The sequence below is a fragment of the Ambystoma mexicanum genome, chromosome 8 (genome assembly GCF_040938575.1).
Source record: "Ambystoma mexicanum isolate Mex_15411 chromosome 8, UKY_AmexF1_1, whole genome shotgun sequence".
NCBI lineage: Eukaryota > Metazoa > Chordata > Amphibia > Caudata > Ambystomatidae > Ambystoma > Ambystoma mexicanum.
Window position 1 is genome coordinate 522894834 of NC_090929.1, and position 21872 is coordinate 522916705.

Sequence of the window (21872 nt, forward strand, 5' to 3'; positions counted from 1 at the left end):
CCCCTGCTCCCTCCACTCATGCCTTGTGGCGCCTCGAAACACTATTTTTGTTGTACAGGCACCTAACAAATTCTCAATAAATAAATAAATAAAAGAAATATGCAGGGAGCTGCCTGCAGGATTGTCTGATCCGTGGAGTGCAACTAGGCACAGGCAGCTGCAACAACTGCTGCACTGACTGTGTATGGCCAGCATGTCAGGGAGCTCACAGAGGGTATCTCTGCATTTGTGGAATCCATGCAGCAGAGTTTGGAACTCACTCTTAAGCACATCGGGGGCCCACGGTCCATACACTAAGGCGCTGGTCTGAGCATAATCTTGGCCGAAATTCAATCGGACAGCCATGAGGGAGAAAAAGCCATGCAAGTGACAGTGTCCCACTTGTTGCCCACAGTGGGCGTGTTGGGGTGGCGTTAGGGGGTGTGGATGGGGAGACAGTGTGTTGGGGGTGGGAGGTGGGGGATAGTGTTTTGGGGTGGTTGTGGGGGTGGGGGTTGGGTATAGTTTGTGCACTTCAAAAATAAAACAGTTACATTTCATTAACGCAAGGATATTCCTCATTGTGTGATAATGGTCTTTATTTATTCATGTGAGTGGGACCCAGTGGTGCATGGAATGTGCCATGTGAATGGCTTAGAAAAGATTGTTCATCCGTTCCTGGCGAGCCACTCGTCCATCCCTGATGTCGTTTCTGGCAATGCATGCAGACGCCTCTGCCACAGCCACTGCCTCCTCATCCTTTTGGGGAGACATGTCCACATCAGGGGGTAGAGGGACATACCTCTGGAGGCAGAAATTGTGCAGCATGGCAAACACCCGCATGATTTCCCCCATTTCTTCTAGTTCATACATTAGGGCACCTCCTGTATGGTCAATGCAGTGGAAACAGGTCTTCAGGAGGGCAAAGGTATGCTCTATACAGACACGGGTCCTGCTGTGAGTGTGATTGTAGGCCAAATCTTGTTGTGTCTGTGGATCCGGCACAGGTGTCAGGAGCTAGGATAGCTGCAGGTATCTGGAATCTAATGCATGGAGTGAGGCATAGCCATGAGTCACAGTATATTGTGTGGAGATGGCATTCATGACATCAGGGCAAATGGCATCATGTGAATGCATATGGGCTACATTGCTTGGCATGTATCTTATTCTCTGTGCATGTCGTATTGCGCGCCTCGTGCATTGTATTTTTTCAACATGCACCTTGTTCCCTTGCAGCTGCTGTATCATCATGTGTCGGTTGTTGCCATGTCAAGCTGACATGGTGGCTGTCTTGTGCCAGTCTATTGCTCTTGTGCATGTGGCCTGGTGGATTAACTATCAGACCTCCATGGGCTTCTGTGGGTGGCGGGTCTGTTTTGAAGGCTGAATGTACATGGGCACTTGGCTGTGGTACTGGCAGGGTTATTGTTGTAGGATGTGATGTGACACTTTGTGTGACATGGATTATGTATCAAACATGTTGCATTGTGGTACCTGTATTCATGTGTGCTTTGGTAGTCACTACTGTTCGTCTACATCAGCGTATCCATTCAGGTATGACTGACATGTTCATGTTCTGTGGGCTGTACTGTGGCATTGGTGCGGCAGGTGAGTAAGTCGAACTTGTACATTGACTTTTCATGGCATGCATTGTGCAGTTGTGCACATGCACCCCCTCATGTGGTCAGATGCATTGCAGTGCCTGTGTTCTGTCACCTTTACTTACCCACTATCCATGTCCGTTGTCCTCTGCGCCTCTCGATGTATCCAGGCAGTTTATTGTTCTGTAGGATCATGGCGCTGTATTTCAGCACTAATACCGCCATGTTGGGACTTGTGATGCAGTGGTAATTGTGCTTCTTGGTATCGAATCATATTCCACTGGGTGCAAATCGCCGGCTGTAATTCCACTGGATGTAATAACGCCCGCTGTTTTATAGTCGGTGGTATTTGCACCGGCTCATGATCTGGCAGAGTAGTATTTGCAGTAGAAAATCCATTAAAGCCACTTTTAAGGCTTACCACTGGGGTCGTGATGAGGCTCAGGGAATGCACATCTGCATTTATCAATTGTCTTTTACTTATTACTTACAAACTACTCAGATGACAACTTCTTTCTTTTTAGGCACAGTTAGTCTGAATAGAGTGTGCGGTTCAGTAATATTTAAGCACAACTATACATTTTAGCACTAACTTGTCTTGAAAGAAATGTTTTATTGCCATTTCTTATGCAAATGTACCCAGTGGTAGCACTAGGGAATACATGCCCTAAGGCTAAACAGGTATTAGTTCAAGGCATTTTGCAGCAGGGCAGGTTCACTAAGATGTTAATAGCGACAAACATGCTCAGTCAAAAAGACCTGATGAATCAGAGGTAAATCAACGGCACATTATCGCTCCGTGGAGTGGGGGAAGGCAAAATGTGGATTTGGGAGATATTTGGAATGTTGGACTGGAGTTTAATGGCAGGACTCCTTGGAGTACAATATCTTAGATATCTGAGATTTTGTGACCTTCCACGTCACTGTTGATACAACAATAAGACCAGTGGTCAACGTGTGCAAAAAGAAGTAGTGTAACTATGTTTCCTGCTGGTCTGCCCTGATCCCTACAAACCCCATGGCCACAACCCCTCCCACACACAATACAACCCCCTAAACATATGCACCTGCTGTTTAAGAGAATGGTCAACTTCTTCCTACACTTTCATTTTAAAAGTGAACTATTCTAGAACAGTTTCCTTTTAAAAGAAAAGTATAGGAACAGTAAAACTTTTTTTTTAAAGTAGAGGAGACCCACTCCCAACCGCTCCCGCCCACTTCGACCACTGAATATGACTTACAGCATGTGTCTGAGGCATACTGTTGAATAACTGGTTTGTCTGTGAAAAGCAGGCAGGCAGAGACTGAAGAAAGAGGTCTGCGATGGTGTCTGCAAAAGGATGGCTAAAATCTGGGCTTGGCTCAGGGTCCGTGTGGACCCCCAGGAGTTTATTACCAAAGCAGAGGGTACGTTTTGCACCTAGGTTGCTTGTGCTGTTTGGGAGGCTTGCTTTTGACTTCATCAATGTGGAAGAAGGCCAGTGTGGTGCACCGCGGCAGCCGATGTGTGTCTTGACTAAAGGCAGATAGCCCATGTAGACTGGTTGGTGCATATATGTACCATAGTAGCACATGGCAGTTGCCTGTGTGCAAGTCCTCTCACGCAGACTGTCTGGACCATGAGCATCCCTATCTCAACTCTAAAGTGTCCTGATTTGAATACTAGCATGGGTACCTATTTGGATAATGATTAATTTACATAGCGCTTTCGCCAAAGCTCGGTCCACTGAACACATTTACATACAAATATCACCCAACCAAAGTTGGTACTCCTTTATCGACCTCGGAAGGATGAAAGGCTGGGCTGGCATTGCCAGGACTCGAACCTGCAGATCACACACAGATCACAGCAGCGAGCGCTCAACACAGTGGGCGATTTTACTGGCATAATCTACAAGATCGGTTTCCATGTTATGGAGTGGGTAGAGATGGCAAAGCTGTAGGAACCCCTGCAAGTGGGATTCTAGAATTTGCAGCAGCAGAGGCAGCAGCTTGAGGGCTCAGCTACATCGGCCTGCCCTGGAACATCCATTGAAAGACACATAGGGAGTAATCTAAGAGGAAATGGGAGAACACTCTTTTTTTGAGGTCAATGAGGGAAGGATGAAATGAGGAGCTAGAGACAGCATATAAGGATCCATTTACTGAGGCACACCTTTTAAGAGGGTCGGGGAAGATAAAGGGTCTGCCTCCAGGTTTGCTTTCATCCACAGAGCAAAGCAGAGGGGCAATCCAATGAAAACTACTTGGTGGCGATCCTGGGAAGTGAACTGCTTTCAACGAGAACGTTTAAACAGACAGTCATTTCTATGAACGAGGACCACAACATTGTAAAACAGCATCCTGAAGTTCTCAAGGGAAGGATGCCTGCTTCTGAGGGTAGGGTATTAGGCTGTGGAGAATAAATGTGCTGCCCTTATCCTACCATTAGACATGTTAAAAGGATTTCATAACAAGACTAGTACTGAGGGGGCTGAGGGTGTGGGAAAAGGGTGGCGTATTGAATTGCTGCAATGTTCCACTTAAAGAACAGAGTTATGAATAGGAATGTTGGTTTTATGTCTCTCTATGGTGCACTGAAGCCTAGCAACATACCTTGTGAACAGGACTGATGCACCCCTCAAATTCATGAAAGTATAAGTAATTATACTCCCTTGCCGAGACATACCGCTCACACAGCACTGTCCCATGCTTCGAAGAACTGACCAAGCACTATGCAGAGCCGTTGCACATTTTTGTAAATGAATGTTAAGTGTTACAACCACTGAACGATAAATATACTATAAAATGTATTCTTCTGCATTTTTAAACTCTGATGAATTTTGAGACATGTTAACCATGAACAGAACTGTACATTTTCTCAAGTTCACTAGGCCTTTATTTTTTAAAATCACTTTGCATGTGTGTGGAAAAGCATAAAATACTAAACTGCTTTTATTATGTAAATACAAGTACCTTTTCGAACAGCACATAGTTGTCTAGCTGCACATGCACAAGATAACTGTTCTGTGTGATAGAAGTATGACCTTCGATAAGATGATCAGAGCAGAGCACTGCATGCCAGCCTTTGTACAACTCTCAGAGTGTCTGCTTCCTCACTACTGCCTGGTAACACCTGATGAAGAAGGTTGTTGGGACTTTGGCAATATTACTTAATACACGCTCGTTCCCAGCCCATGTGGCTGACATTCACCAGCTACTATCTATTCGCCAACCAGACTTATTCCTAACTGAGACCTGGTTGCAGGAGTCTTCGGCACCTGCTCTGGTTCAAGCCATACCAGCCGATTTTGGCATTATCCATGTGGACCGTCCCTCTTCTCAAATGGGGGTGGGGTAACAGTAATCTTTAAGTCCACTCTAAGGGTTTCTAGGCTGAAGCTCTTCCATTCTCTGGCAATGGAAGCCTTAACGCTTTGCAGTGCCATTTCTCCTTCTTTTATATGCCACTTATTGGTTATTTACCATCCACCTGGTTCATATGCTGGACTTCTTGATCCCCTATTGGATACTATCACTGATTTATACACCCAATTCTCACATCTTGTGGTATTGGGAGATCTCCATCTGAAATGTAATGATCCAATAACCCCAGCACTTAACCTCTTTTTTTCTAACATGGCTGATTAGGGTCTAATCAATCAGTTTCAGGACCTACCCACAAGTTGAGGAACACCCTGGACCTGGCTTTGGCCAATGAAGCCCTACTGACCACTCTTCAAGCTGAACCAATACTTTGGTCCGATCACTATCTGGTGACCTGTCTGCTCAAATTGGCCCAGGTGCAGCAGAAGGCTGTACCTCTGAAAAGATGGCAACGATGTTGGCGTTCAGCTGACTTAGTGGACCTTGTTTCATCAATCAGAGGTAATTATAGTGATTCTTCAGTTTCGATCGCTTGAAGCAGCAGATGTGGTGGCCCCTTTCAAGCGATGGCAGTTCCAATAATTTTAGAGGACAGAAACCTTACAGGAATCGGGGTAGGTCACATAGAGGAGGCAATCGTAATAGACAACAAAGATGTAATGGGCGGCAATCGCAACCCGTTTTATAATGGGGCACCTCCCCAACAGTTACAGTCTGCCTCATCCTCTTCGGCTTCCTCTTTTTTAGATCAGCGCCCGTCTCCCAACAGTTGGGAATACCAGGAGAGAAGAACACGGCACAATCATCCCTATTAGTTAACCTCTCCAACTATATTCCCAATGAATAAGAGGTTAAAGTGATCAACAAAGGACTTGGTTTCGTACCTACCACACGGTATGACAAATTTCAAACCCGTGTCGAGGTCAACAATTGAGAAAAATTCATCTACGGCAATATTTTCAGGATAAAACCTTTGATGAACAAATCAATGAAAGCGGCCTGCAAGTTAGATCTACATTTGAACCACCAGCAAGCAGCTATACCACACAGGCAATAGTTTTTGCAAAGAGTGTGTGGGAGACTTGCAAATCTTAGAACAATAGAAAGATACTATTAAATTCCAGAATTTCAGCAACTTGGAAAGAGAAGCTGTCAAAAACCTTGCTCAAAATCCCGACATGGTGATACGGAAAGCAGATAAAGGTGGCAGAGTGGTGATACAAAATAGAGATGCATATATCACAGAATACGCCAGACAGTTATTTGACAGATCTTTTTACCAATTGATCATTAATGACCCAACAAGTCGGTTCGAAAATAGAATCAGCGAGAAACTAGACAAAGCATTGCAGAGGGAATGGATCAGGGAACAGGAATATGTGTTTCTGAGAGTTTCAAAACCAGTGGTACCTAAATTCTATATTCTTCCTAAGATTCATAAATCACTAGTCAATCCACCAGGTCGCCCCATTGTGTCGGGGAATGGCTCTCTATTAGAACCAATGTCCAAATATGCTGATACATTTCTGAAACCTTTTGTGTCAACCATGTTCTCATACATCCAGGATACCTCTGAAGTGATTCATTTGATTGAAGGGATGAGTTTCGATAAAGAGAAACAACTATTGATAAGTTTAGATATAATCTCCTTATATACTTGTATTCGACAGAAGGATACCTTGGATGTTTTGGAGGAAGTACTATTGACTAAAAGGACTACTGGAACCCCTCCCAATAGCTTCATATTTTGGTGTTCTGAAATGGCACTGACCGAGAATGATTTCATGTTTAACCAAGAGTTGTACCATCAAATTCACAGCACAGCAATGGGGTCTCTGTGGCTCCAACAGCAGCCAATCTTTATGTGGAGTTCTTTGAAACCCATGTCATTTACCAAGAAACTAATCCATTTTTTGACTGTATTTCTTTATGGAGGCGGTTTAGAGATGATATTTTAATAATTTGGGATGGAGCAGAGACATCTTTTGCTATGTTTACAGAGTGGATAAACCGACAGAACCCATTCTTGAAGGTCACCTCCACCTGTAGTAATATGGAGGTCAATGTTCTAGACATTACTATCAGTGTAGACATACAAGAAAAGATACTACAAGTATGTCCCTTTCACAAACCTACAGACCGCAGTGCCCTCCTATATTTTGACAGCAGTCATCCCCGACATACGCAAGAGAATTTGCATTTTGGACAATTTTTGCGCTTGAAGCACAATAGCACACACAATAACACATTTCGAGTAGAAGCAGAGGTGTTGTGTTCTAAATTGGAATCTAGGAAATACCCTCGCAAAATAATTAAGAGAGCATTGAAAAGGTCGACTAATAACAATCGAGAAGGTCTTTTAGAGTACAAAACTAGAGACGCAACTAATTATAAGATTGTATTTGTGAGTACCTTTTCTCCAAAATCCAATGAAGTAACCAGAATCATCAAAAAGAATTGGCATGTCCTTCAGAGAGGAGAATGTCCCCCAGAAAAAACACTTTGCACTTTTAAACACACATCAAACCTTAAAGAACATCTGACTAAAAACGATATTTCGTTTTTACCAGCGAGACAGCAAAGTATCACAGAGTGATAGGGTCTCCCACCAGTGAAAGGTCACTCACCTTGCGAGTCATGCGTTAACTGCAAGTTCACCTCAAGGTCTACAGAAGTAGACATAGGCCTGGCGAAACCTTGGTCTCATGTACAATTTACAAACTGCAACTCAACCAATGTAGTCTACGCTGTATAGTGTCCTTGCTCTAAACTGTATATAGGCATGACGGAAAGCAGGGTCAAATTAAGGATCAGTCAACATCAAAGCAATATTAAAAATAAAGTGTTGACAGCACCCCTAATAGGCCACTTCTTGATAATGGAACATGGTAGCAACACACTCAAATGGACAGTACTTCTACAGGTGAACAATGTCTCTTCTGATGCAGGTTCTAACAAAAGGTTATTTAACCATGAGCAGTGGTTGATTTTTTTAACCAAAGCATCACAGACGGGTTTGAATGGGCAGGTGGAGTGGTTGAATTGTTGAGAAATTTGCAATCTGTCTCCACCTTCTTCCTAAACACTTCTTGTCCAACAATGACCTCCTAGTGCCATTGTAATGAATGGTCAGACGTCAAAAGGTTTTTTACAAAATCAGTATTATCAATCGCTTAGTTTTTTTCTCTCCTTATCATTTTGTAAAACTAAGCTTGACTGTACACACATACAAAGTTGTGTTGTCACCCCACGAATTTCTCAAAGTTGGAATCTCGCAAGAATTTGGAAACTTCCCTTACATAGATTAAGCGAGTGAGCTGGAGGATGCACGTGCACAGTCTTGGTTTGAGCCAGAGTTAGTTTTTGCCAATAACGAACAAGTAATACCCAGACGATCATGCACATCTAAAACGTTTATCCAGTCATGTAGGTTTGTCACTTTTCGAGCGAGATGCATGGATCCATGGAAGGGCTTGCACTCCGGATTTCGTACGGATTGGCGTGCCATGAGTACTTTTATAAACAGTCACGGATCAATCAAGAACAAGGTAGACGTTGTTAGTGTTGCTGTTATCTAAAGACCAATGACATACTTGCAGTTAGTGGTCATGTGATTCTCAGATCATGTTCATAAGCGACCACAAAAGAAGCGTTAAGCAATAGTGGGAACGCAACCGATGCACACACGAAAGTGGAACCAGAAAGAAGGACTTGGGCGTTCCAAACACAGTGAGCTAAGTTGCTCAATTATTACGAACTGAATTCCGAATGACAGGACTAGGACAGAAATCTTTGCCTCAGAAAAATTCTTTGGGGGTGATTCATCGGGTGATTCTTTGACCATTTCTCTCTGTTTCTTGTTCCGCAGCCGTCTTATGAGTGCACACTCAGCGTCTGAAGCCGGAGGCGGTGGAAAGGACCAAAGGATACTATAACCATTTTTTGCAAACGAGAGAAGCCGCGTACCACGGACGGAGCGATTTCAAAGTGCCCCCGGTAGCAAGGTAGGCGTTGTTACGCTGATATTGAATCCATCCGAGTGGGCACTATGGTGACTCCAGAGAACGAGTTGTTTACTCTACTAACGAACACAGTTTTGTGATCGCAGTGATAAATGCTGGGAACCCCCACCCCTAAATGCTTTAATCTTGCACAATTAAAAGCTATTTAGATCCTTTTCAGAATCCAGTGCACCAACGCTGATATTATTCAGATGATTGTCCCAATTGAATAGCACAATTGGTGGCACAGTGTTACGCTCACCTGGCTCCCACAGAGGCGACGATCTGGACTGGACTGCTGCGGTCTCCACCAATGTGACGTGTAGGGCCGAGATGACGGACTGGACTGGCCCACCTAGCTTCGTTTGCTTGGCCCGTAGGAATATTCTTCTGCAAATGGAGAAAGGGAATTAACTACCCGTGGAGTTGAGCGTAAATCCCCCCACCCCGCTGTTCTCCCCACTGATCTCCTTGGATGTCCCCTCGTATAGTCTCACCTGATGATTTGAAAAGATGAGCTCTCCATCCTGCATTGAGCGCAGGGGCGCGTAGATAACCAGTTGCTTCACTGGCTCGAAGGAATTGGTAAGTTCCAGTACAATATTGACTCCGATATTCCTGGCAAGACGCCGCAAGTATGTAGTTCGTAAAAGTTCAAATGCCTGACTTTCACTCTTGTCCGATTCCTTGCAGGTTGCAGCTTGACCCTACTGAAGAGTTCCTCGTGGCAACCGGTAATATTCTGGTAAGGATTTGTATTATTCAACACAGTTCGATAAAATAATGTCCATATGTAACCTGTTGCTTTCTCCTTTATTCTGGCGCTGAGTGAAAGTATGAAGTCTCGGGGAATAATGCCTCCGGCGGTAAGATCAGGTAAGTCTTTTGTGGTGAGGAGGGTTCCCCTTGTTAGTCCCTTTGTTTCACTTTGCTGTCCTTTTGTTTCCCCTTAGGGGCCGGGGTTCGGCTAGGATGCAGTGGAAGCTGCGCCGACCCGTGAACAGGAATAGTACCCCCGGTGGTAAAATCAGGTAAGTCTATGGGGGGTATTCCTCTGTGTATTCCCTTGGCTCACCTTGCTGTTCTTGTCTTCTCCTTAGGTGCCGGAGTGCGGCGGGAACATGCAGGAGGATGCGGTGGAATGTGAAGATGCTACGAAGGCCGGTGAGTTCAGCGCGGCGCTGCAGCAGTCGACGCGCATAAAATAACTTCTTTCTTCAGCTCGAAGTCGCGATGGATCAGGAATTCAGGTAAGGATCAAAGGTATTGCTCTTGTTCTAACCTTTTCTCCTTCTTTCTCCCTTTTTCTAGGAGCTCCAAACTCGAGGCGGGCGTGGCAGAAGACTGGATGCAGACTTGCAGGCACGGTGAGCGTTACGCTGCTGGATGCAGAATAACGCGAAGCATGTGCTGCTCTTCGGGTGTGGTTTAAATAGCCCCCAAAGTAGTCCCAGGTAAGTATTCCTCCCCAGCATCTCCCGAGTAAAAAATAGTCCCTAGGTAAAATAGTCCCTTCCAAGCCTCTTTTGGCTTGGAGCTCTTGCAGCATGGTCTGCATCAGGTAAGTTTTCAGCATGGTCTGCATCAGGTAAGTTTTAATCTATGAGCCTGGCGCCATAGGCGCCAGGACTGACTCTCCATATGAGCCTGGCACCATAGGCGCCAGAACTGCACCCAAATAGCCCCTAGCAGGGGTTGTTGGGCTTGTTTGGAGTAACTTGATGCCTGCTTCCGGGGTTGGTGGACTTGGTCTGGGTCCCCGGGGGTAGGAATCATGACACACGGCTGATGGTAGCGCATATTTTATATGGTTGGTTCCACAGATGATTACTAAGAGGTACAGCATATTCTGTTTAAGAGATACCAAGTGTTTTAGGAGACTTGTCACACATATATGAGTGGCCATCAGACCACCAGCTGGTCACATTGGTTCTTTTACAGAACCAAGGTTCGCACTCTTACCACGTTTTGTTCTGTGTTGTTCCCCAGAGAGGAGTCCAGTAAGAGGACTTCCAAACAGTCCCGTGCCCAGGACAAATATACCAATTCATGCACGGTAAGCTCGTAGAAGGCAAACCTTATTGCCTTTGAGGCTTTAGCAGCCTGAAACAGATTGTTAATTGCTGCTTTTTTTTTCTTCCCTTTTCCTTTTCCCTTCCCAGACTAAGGAAGATTGCTGGGTCATGTATTTCCCAAGTGAATGTTAAGGAGTCATGGTGGTCTATGTATTGTGGTGGCAAAACATTGGCCCCTTGAAGAAGTTCTCGAACCTGGTGCAATTAGCCTTCGGAGAAAGAAACATGTTGGGTTATTGAGCACTATGATAGATGACAGTGCTGGAAACCAGTTATCAGTAATTGTTGTGTCCCTTTCGTGGAGAAAGGATTGATTTACTGTGTATTTATAGTAAGAACTAAAGGTTACCTAGATTCAAGTAGGTCCATTAGATTTTGTGTTCCAATGTTAGTTTTGCACTACATTTTTTACACACATTTGTTTAAGACACACTTTGCACTTTAGGAGCAGATTCACCCATAGGAGACGATAGTTTACTGTATGGTGACAACTGTAATTAGACCATTTTTTACACTGTTTTTGCCTCATTCTTTGAATGTATGTATTGTTTTATGACTGCTGATATTGATGAAAGACACTTTGTATGTTTTTAGAATATGTGACTGTACTCTGTTTTTTATGATGATTATGTTCAATTGAATTATTATTAGAGAATTAATAAAAAATTGTATTTTATGAAACATCACTCATTCAAGACCATTTTTGAGTACTCAGTACCTATTTGGTGCACAGGCTGAGTAGTCTGGAGAAGAAAGAGGGGGAGAATTAGAAGGGACACACTGGTTCCTAAGTCTATGGATTGTCTTTTGTGTGCTTCGGGCAGAACATTTGTGTCAGTAAATCCGCCCTTGGTCTCATTTGTGTTTTGGTTGGCCACTTTACGGCTCATCCAGCCATGGCGGCTTCCTTCGGAACCTTGGTTTTCAGAACATCTCAAGCTGCTATTCCTTGCTTTAAGACAAGCAGAATATAAATGGCGGATAGCCTATGACCCGGATCTTAGATTACAGTATAAATTGTGTGCTGCAGCATATTCAGCAGTCATTGTGGTAGCTAAGAAATCCTTCTATGCCACGAAAATTGAGTAATTGCTATGTCAACCAAAAGATCTTTTCTCGGTGGTGAGATCTCTCTCTTCCGCAGCTAGATTGACTCTTCTGTTAGTCCAACCCAGGAATTTTGTGATTCGCTGGTGCAATTTCTTATCACAAAAATTGAGACCACACATGCTAACATTGCGCTGGCTGCGACAATGTCTGCTCCTGTGATCGATTCTCTAGCTCCTAGGAGCTTGATAATTCTGGATGGTTGGTCCTCTTTTCCTCTTTTTTTTTAGAGCCAGATGAACTCACTGCTATTCAACATATTAAGTCGGGGGCTCCTTCCGATGCTATTCCTCCTGCTGTAATGAGGGATATCTCCCCTGAGCGGTTCCGTGAGATTACAGAGGCAGTCAATGCCTCTTGTCAGCTAGTCAGTATTCCAACTGATCTTAAGGCTGCTACTATGATCCCCCTTCTTAAGAAGCCGTCGCTTGATCCTTTGCTGCGCTACAATTATCGCCAGATTTCACTTTTACCATTTCTCATGAAACTTCTTGAGTCGTTGGTTTTCCCCCTCGTTGTCTTCTTTCAGGAATCTATGGAGCTTTTTGATCCTGCCTAGTCAGGCTTTAGACCTTTAGACCTGGTCGGGGTACGGTCGGGTTACAGAGAGTGTCCTGGTCTCGGACCAGGACGACATGGCCTGGCTGGTGGATGAAGGAGGGGTTGGAGTCCTGATTCTATTAGACCATTCGGCGGCATTTGACACCATAGACCTCTCCATCCTGCTTGCCCGCCTGGCCGAGTTTGGAATCTCAGGTCAGGTGCTCAGCTGCTTCACCTCGTTCCTGGCTGATCGAACCCAAACCCTCTCACTCCCCGCTTTTCTTTCGGGTTCTTTCCCCCTTTGCTGCAGTGTTCTGCATGCCTCCGCCTTGTCTCCTATTCTTTTCAATATTTACATCTGGCCGCTTGTGTGTCTCATCCGCTCCTTCGGCATCAGGTGTTATTCGTATGCTGACGACACTCAGATCCTGATCCGTTTAGATCATGATCAGGCTGAGTTGTCCTTGTGCTTGCATCAATGCTTGGTTGCCGTGGGGGCATTGATGAACCACAATTGGATGAAGTTGAGTGGAGACAAGACAGAGGTAATGGTGGTGGGTTCTCCCCTGATCCTTCACTCTGGGTGTCCTCCTTTTGGCCTTCCTCTCTTGCCCAAGGGTCTAGTCCAGCGGCTCCAGCGTTTGCAGAACATGTCTGCTCGGGTAGCTACCGGCTCCCCTTACGGGGCTCACATTTCGCAAGTTTTGCGCTCCTTGCATTGGCTGCCTGTCACTCCGCGCATTGATTTTAAGGCCCTTTGCTTGGTTCACCGTGCACTGCACAATCAAGGGGCTGAATATTTGCACGCTAAGTTTATTCGCTATCTCCCTGCTCAATCACTACGATCTGTTGCGGCAGTCTACTTGTAGATCCCTCATTCTGCCACTCCCATATTGGAGGCCGAGATTCAGCTCAACTGTGGAACAGTCTTCCTTTAACTTTGAAAAACGTATCTAAAAACTTGGCTCTTAGAAAATCTTTAAAAACAAATTTGTTCTAGTAAAATTTGATTGCAGTGGTGTTCTTTTCCTTTTCCCTTTCTCTTGCTGGCACCATGATACCTTCGGGTAACTGAGCACTTAATAAATTCCCATAACAAAACATAACATAACATAACATAACATAACATAACATAACATAACATAACATAACATAACACAACATAACAGGCAGCCCATATAGGAATATGTCTCAGTTTTGCCTCATGCTTCTTGTCCTTTCTATGCAGCAGAAGTAAAAATAGGACTCCTGGTCCCCACTGTCTCCACTTCTCCTCTCCCCCTATGCCAAAGTTCAAAGGAGGTGGATTTTGGGCCAAAAAAATACGTTCTCCTAAAAAGCCATAGCAGTTAAAATATGGACCGTAAACATTAAATGATTCAAACGCATGCCAAGATGTGAAGACAATGATGTCATAAAAATAAACTGTAAAAGTACTGCAAAGTTGCACTTATGATCCATCATTTTCAAGATGCCGCAACCAGCTAACCTAAGAAGTCACACCCACACTGGGAGAGAAAAAGCAGCCTCGACCAATAGACTAAGAATTGCTCAAAGGACAAAAAGAGAAGCAAGCCATTTGAACACATGTTTTATCACAAAGGACTGGCAAGACAACAGAATACTAACTCACAAATTCACATGCACCCGCAAAATTGACATTGAGCTTACATGCAACCTACTCAGCCTCCTCAATGCAGAACCAGAAACAACAAAGTTCCCTCCACTCAACCCTCAAACCCAAATTAATGAATGGACCGACTGACAAGAGGAACATGGGTCAATCTCCTTACCAGCGCAACCCCTAATCAATAAACAAAACCTAAAAAACAAGAAGATTCACAGCAATCTAATCAGCTCCAGATCAATATAAAAACATGGGATACACTTGCTTCTCAGAGAAGGGAGAATTGACATACTTCTCATCACAGAAACTTTTAACATGCTTGCACACACATCCCTAACTAGCAACCTCAAACTCAATAAGCTAACCGAGAAGGAAAAAGAGGAGACTGCCTAGCCGAAACTAATGAAGAACACCAAAGAATCAAAGCAGCATCATTGCTAGACATCCCGGAGTGTAAATCACTCTTTTGCCATGGAACACTGGACTTTCAACCCAATCTATCCTTCCTACTCAATTAAAGACCACCCACATACAACCGGACCTTCACAGAGAAATGTACAGACAACATAACCAGCATCACAGTAGAGCACAAGCACCTGATCATACAAAGGGACTTTAGCATCTGCTTCAAAGAGAAGCATAGCAAATGTACCAAATCACTCATATCCCACCAAGCCAGAATGCACCAACAACAAATGGTAAAAGTCGCAACCAATGCTACCAAACTCACATTGGGTGCTATTTTCTGCAAGAAATGTCTAATTACAAAAGCTCCCCAGTACACATTCTCTTTGATTCCATTTGTGATTTACACTCCACTGTGTGTATCTGCCACCCACAAAAGTCTAGTTCCAATCGAGGGAAAAAACTGGAAATCCATTAACAAAGAGAAACTAAACACCATAATGGAATCCACTAACCCACACAACTCTCTCCTGGCACACTCTCACCAGAGGAAATATTGGAGGCACTCCATAAAGGGATCACAGAAGCCCTAGATTCCGTAGCCCTGAAGAATCTCTTCACTGCCTCCCAAAAGAAATTGTCTGCAAGATCCAAGCTTTGAAGAAAATAAACTGGAAATTTGAACAAGCATGGAGGAAACATAACCAACAGGACTAGACTGCGTCCCAAAAACAGATACAGCCCTATAAAGTAGAAATCCTGAAGCAAAGACATTGCACAATGCAGAACGAATCTTGAAAGCAAGCAATACACAGAAAGAGATGTTCAACATTGTTAATGATAAAATAACCCAACATTGTTCAAGAACGTCCTCACTCCCTCGCAGAAACTCTATGATGATCTCGAAAACCACTTTAAAAACAAAGTCATAAATATCCAGTCATTAGAGTTATGTCCATGAACACAAGCAACAATATCATTACTGACTGACCCCCGGAAGCAACCACAATGAAATAATGCTTCACAGCGATCTCCACTGAAGTCTTTACTAAACTGGTGATGGAAAGCAACAAAGCTGGCATTGCAAGTGCATTCACACTCACTAGACACAGGAACTGTCAACTGAAGCATCATATGTGCCTACATTAAACTCCTTTTCAAAGATCCTGCAGGAAATTAGACAACCTCACCAACTACCAGCCAATATTAAACATCCCTTTCCCTGCCAAACTCCTAGAAACATACACATATGGACAAATTCTAAAACATGGAAACGAGCCATCTACTGGACCAGGCACACATCTGTTTCAGAGCAATGAGAGGGATTGAATCAGCACTACTCTCCATCTGGAACAGGGGTCTCTAACCTATGGCTCTAGAGATGTTTCAGACTACAATATCGATGATCCCTTACCATTGATTATGCTAGGTAGGGCTGATGGGAGTTGTGGTTGAAACATTTGGTGAGCCACAGGCTGCAGACCCCAGATATGGGACAACCTAAAAATGAACAGAGACTCCAACAACACCTCTGCACTGATACTATTAGAACTTGCAGCTGCTTTTGTCATTCAACCATGCAACCCTCATCAAAGGAACACAGGAAACAGGGCTAAGCAACATTGAGCTACAATTTATTAAATACTTCCTGATAGAAAGAACCGAAACCACCTTGCTACCCCCTTTCAGCATAATGTCACACATAATCACATTTGGTGTCCCACAAGGTTCATCCCTCACACTACTATTCTTCAACATCTGAAGGGACTCCTCTCACGAAACTTATCAAACAACACAAGCTTGCATGTGACAACTATGTAGATGGCACTCAAATCATATACAATACAAAATCACCACAAGCAAGAACATACACCAAACTCTCATCAATTGCCTCTCACAAATCATTGCATGGATAAGCAACTACAACCTCAACCCAGATAAAACTGAATTCATGATCACACCCAACAACTATCCTACCCAACTGCTCAGACCATGGCTTACGGAAAGGGTAACCAGACCAGAAGCCTACAAAGTCGTTACAAATCTAGGAATCCTCATGGGCAATGAGCTAACACTGGAACCTTAATTTAATACAGTAGTAAACAAATGCTTATTTCACCTACAATCTATCAGACAGATATTACCCCTTCACACTTTTCCACACATACAACTTTCCATTATCTCATTTGTCATGCCAAGAATAGACTCTGCCAGCCTGACTACCTCACCCAAACATTTTAACAATTTCAGAATGCAGAAGCAAGACTCCTTCTAACACTCAAATAGAGGGAACACATCATGCTAGCGCTAAGATCACTATGATCACTACCAGGGATGTTGCTAGGTCTGGAAAAGACCCAGGGCTGCGCTAATGTCAGGACTGTCATGACTCGGGGCTACCTAGCCTTTTGGTTGTAGCCCCAGAACCTATATCTTGGCCTGCAACCAAAAGATCCGGGCTACAGCCCACTAGGCTCCCCCGCCCCGTCCCCTTGCAACGCCTCTGATCACTACACTGGCTACCAGTCAAGAAAAGGATCAATTTCACAACACACTACATTGTTCACAGAACAAATCACGTACAAGGAGCAGAATCTTTGCAAAAACAAATTTCCCCGACCAAAGAGAGGCCTAAGGTCTAGCAATGACATACAACTTGAAGCCAAAGGTTAATCGAAAATGAAATATGGCGGAGCAGTATTTTCAAACATCTCAACAAAACTCTAGAACTGCCTTCCCTAGGGAATACGCACAATAGAGAAACAGCTGACCTTCAGGCAAGCAGTAAAAACGTGGCTGTGTAATATGTTGAACTAACCTGCAAACCATTGTCAAACAGAGACCAAACATAGCTGACCATGACACAGTGGGTTTCAGTCACCAAAAATGCTACATGTGTGACTGTGACTTAACGCTGATGCAAGAGAATCACACTCTTTTCCCCCACCAGCCCATATTAAAAACCTCCATAGTCCTGAAAACATGCCACACACAAACCAACAATGCCATGCACACATGACACCTATAATGCCCCCCTTCCCAAGCAGACACCAAATAGCAGAACTCCACACCTCCTCCAATAACTCACACAATCATAACATGGCCAATGCATTTTTAAGCGACAGGCACAGAAGCCCTCCCATAGAGATGCAAACAACTTGTATGCCCACCCACCCAGACCACCTAGCAGCAAACCCACAAACAGTGACCGTTTTTTTTTTAACTGAAACTACCAATGCATTGCAAAGGTACTTGTGAACTCTCCCTTTCCTCCCACTAACAAACTGACCCCTCTCTTATTTTTATATCTGCTAGGGCTCCTGGAGACCACACAACTAACGTAACGTAACAAAGGTAAATAACCCAAATAACACAACAATAGAAATATTTTATTTTAAATCCCTGAGTCAGTGCAATATGTTCGGATTTCTCTGGAGCCCAGCTGGTAGCCATGCTCACCACCAAATGGATCAATTTGCCTTGCGAGCCTAATGTAAGCTAGAAGAGGAGGTGCCTACATTCCGAGATAATGCACATTGCTCAATTTCAAGAGAAGGGGAAATAAAAACACTTACATGACATACAACATTGAAAGGAAGACTTTTACATTGCCAACTTTCTCTAACATCCTAATCAGTCTTGCATGCGATCTGATCAAGTTGGACCTGCCACGTTGCTGCAAAGTTTAAAAAGACACCGCACATTTACATATTGTTGGTTTTTGGTTATATGTAGACATTTTCACTGCCACGTTATGACGAGTTCCCGTTTATAGATGTATTATTATTTATAAGGGCGATTAGAACAATTGTGTCACATATTCATTTTCAATCCATGAGAAAACACAGCAAGGTGTGACAGTGTTGTTCGCACTTATGGAATTGCTATTTGGCAGAAGCACTCAAGACACAGCCCACTAATGTAGTACAATGTGAAAACGATTTTTCTATCAAACACATCCGTGACATTTGCAAGAATACTACATGACCGAGTGCAGGCTCCCATAGAGTGGGGATAATGCATTGTTCAGAAAAAGCTTTCTTGAGAATGGCAATGGTCTCCATGCCCGGAGAAAGGCGTCTGCAAAGTGGTGCAAGCCCTGAGGACTACATCTGCTTTAGAAATGTAACTGATGGGTACAGGGGGGGAAGTACGATGACTCCATCATCTGTGGGAAGACCTGTTTTGGCATGACCTCTATATTGTGATAGACATTTCAGGAACTGAAGGCTGCTAATGTAATATTGCCACTGCCCCTAACAATCCAGTCACCCATAAGGTGGTGCAATTCTAGGCTCTGCTGTAGTCCTTATTTGAGGAAGCTTTTTTGCATTGAATGCAGCTGGGTTTCCTAGCGTCAACGTTGTACTCTAGTGGCAACACAACACTGTGGGCCACACTACAGGTATAGGGATAATGTAAAATGGGCATTATTTAAAAATTACAGCCTTCTACCTCGCAGGCCTAGAAGAGTACATATCCCCTGCGGTATTCCAAGATTAAACAGCTGTATAGCAATGAAGAATGTTGCCAATATTTAACTCCATCTAAAAGGTGGAGATAAAGATTGTAAGTTTTTTTTTTTGGCCATACAGAAGGGAAACACACACATTTCCATTAAAACAGGGGAAAACATTTCCAACGGGGGATTCTGTGAAGGGGGGAAAAGTGTGATGGCCATCTTCTCAGCACCTTCCCCATGTATTGGATAAAAGGGACAGATATTAACCCTTTTGTGCATATAAAGCACAGTAGCCTTATTATCTCTACTGTGCAGAAGGCATGTCCATCCTCAAGGTGAGTATGAACATTGATAAAAAATATCTTTAACATGCTGGGTGCAGATTTACTCAAATACACCCAGTGGTATTCAGCAATTCGGTTGCTTTTACCATTATGAGGGCAGTAAACCTTCATTTGAGCGTGAACCCACAGATTACCAAAATTGGTAATCCACAAGAAAAATCTAGCCGATCAGCCCAGTGTCTGCTCAACACGGCTCTGCAACTGATAAACATAGTACTTAGGACCTGATAAGTTTTCGAGAAGGCCCATGGGTAAATCCAAAGCTGCATCCACACTGGACTAAGAAGAAGACCAGTTTGGCAAATGGAAGTCAAGGTCTAAATCATGTGGGTAGAAGAGACCCCTCCACCCCAAGTAATGCCGCAACCATGCTGTTTTCCACCCCCTACTGTCACTTACATAAATGATGTGCCTGCTGGAGTCCCGGTCATCGTTCCACACGAACATGTCAATGATCACGCGCTTGTTGAATCTAGAATTCAGGACAGCAAGTTTTTCCTCTAAGGTCCAGTTTGACTCTAAAGATGAAGAAAAAAACACTGTGAAAAATTCATCAATGCAAAGGTTCAACAATCTTTCTTCAATACCCCTTAAATGAAGTTCAGCCTTTTTTCAGGTTTTGACTATTCTTTCCTCTTCAGATAGGAATGAGCTACATATGTTTGCATATGTCTGCTATTGTCCCCTGCGATTGCCTAGGAGATGGTAGGGGAGGCTACTCCAGAAGCTACTTCTAGGGAAGACAGGCTCTCAACGTTGACACTGTTTCTCAGATCTGTAGGATTTTTAACAGCATTATTCATAGATCCTTTTGTGCTGATGCATCTTGACGCTATAAAATTGAAAAGAGAGATCTAGCACCACAGTTCTGCCTACCTGTAATTTAGAACCAAACAACATAATATACCCTTTTATCAATGTTTTCAAATTTTCAATTTAGTTACCCTATTCCTCAGTTCAGTGTGTACCTTCTTTAGATGAAGCTAAAGCATATGTTTTTTTCCCAAAGTAAGGGGGTCATTATGGGGCTGATTCATGGAATTATTTGCGCCGAAAAACAGCGATTTGTGCGCCATTCTGCCTGCAAATCCCTGTTTAACATATGGGGATTTGCAGGCAGAATGGCGCCCAAATTCCAGTTTTTCAGTGCACCAATTCCATGAATCAGCCCCTATGAGTATACTGTTTTTGGTCAAAGCAGGTGGTATTTCGAATACTGTCTGATTTTATGGCCCGCCTGATTAGGAATCCGTATAATTGTTTGAATAACAAAACGAATGGGAGATGTGTTCGAATTTTGGCTGTACAAATATTCCCTACAGTTGAACATTCCAAACAAGTTCCTCATTCGGTGGCATTATAGTGAACAAGGGCAGTGGGGGCTGCATGCGTGTCCCCAGCACCCTTGTTCACTATAATTTCAGCGGTGGCTGTGGGGGTGTCCGCAAGTAAAGGGAATCGGTATCGCAGAGGGATGCAGGAGACGGCGGCACACAAGGAGGTGTGCTGCCCACAGGTAAGTAAGGGGGTGAGGGGAAGCGGGTTGTTAGAAATGTCCGTGGGAGAGAAAACTGAAAGATATTTTAGGTAAAACAATTTATGAATTATGAATTTTTTCTCCTTCTGACATTTCGGATTCGATTAATTCACAGTAATCCACCTGATTATGGGGCAGGCAGTATTTACCGCATGTGCTTTTCCTAGGAATAGCATATGCGGTAAGTTCTGCGTGATTATGAGGGCAAATATTCCTGCGCATCCCCTCAACAACTAGTTGAAAATCTGGCGAGAAACCCGCCAGAGGGGGGGGGAATTAAGCATCAGATATGCCCACTGTCTTGCCCCTTTTTCTATGCATGCGCACAAGTGTCAATAAAGCTCTTTCTCTTTATTATTTTACATGATCCCATAGTAATATCATCTGCAACTCTGCACAGTGGCCCCGATTCATGGAATATTTGCCCGGTTCACAGTGAATGTGCACTGCTGAAAAGTGACTTTGTGCTGCCAACACAATCATGGAACTGTGCAAAGTGTATTTTTGCAGTGCAAAGTCCGGGCAGAGCCATTTTGTACTGCAAAAATGACCATGCGCTGACTTTGCGCGGACTTTTCAGGCAAAAATAGACTTTGCACAGTTCCATGAATCAGGGCTTGTGTCGGCAGTGCAAAGTCACTTTTCAGCAGTGCAAATTCGTTAGGACCGGGGAAATATTCCAAAAACCGGGCCCGGTCTATTTTCATCCTCAAAACAGGCAGAATTTCTGAAATACCACGTGCAGGCACTATAATAATGAGGCGGATTCCCAGGATGCCTGCATGTGGCAATAGTAATTGAGAAGTATTTCACAGGCATGAAGTA

At 43.8% G+C, this 21872-nt stretch overlaps 1 protein-coding gene across 3 annotated transcripts in view; it reads right to left on the minus strand.

Moving 5' to 3' along the window:
* MMEL1 (membrane metalloendopeptidase like 1) overlaps window positions 1-21872 on the minus strand; it is a 1408056-nt gene that overhangs the window by 384524 nt on the left and 1001660 nt on the right. For all 3 annotated transcript variants that reach the window (XM_069610215.1, XM_069610216.1, XM_069610217.1), the window contains exon 7: window positions 19910-20028. In XM_069610215.1, coding sequence (XP_069466316.1) covers window positions 19910-20028 — 119 coding nt within the window. The remainder of the gene's footprint in view (window positions 1-19909; window positions 20029-21872) is intronic.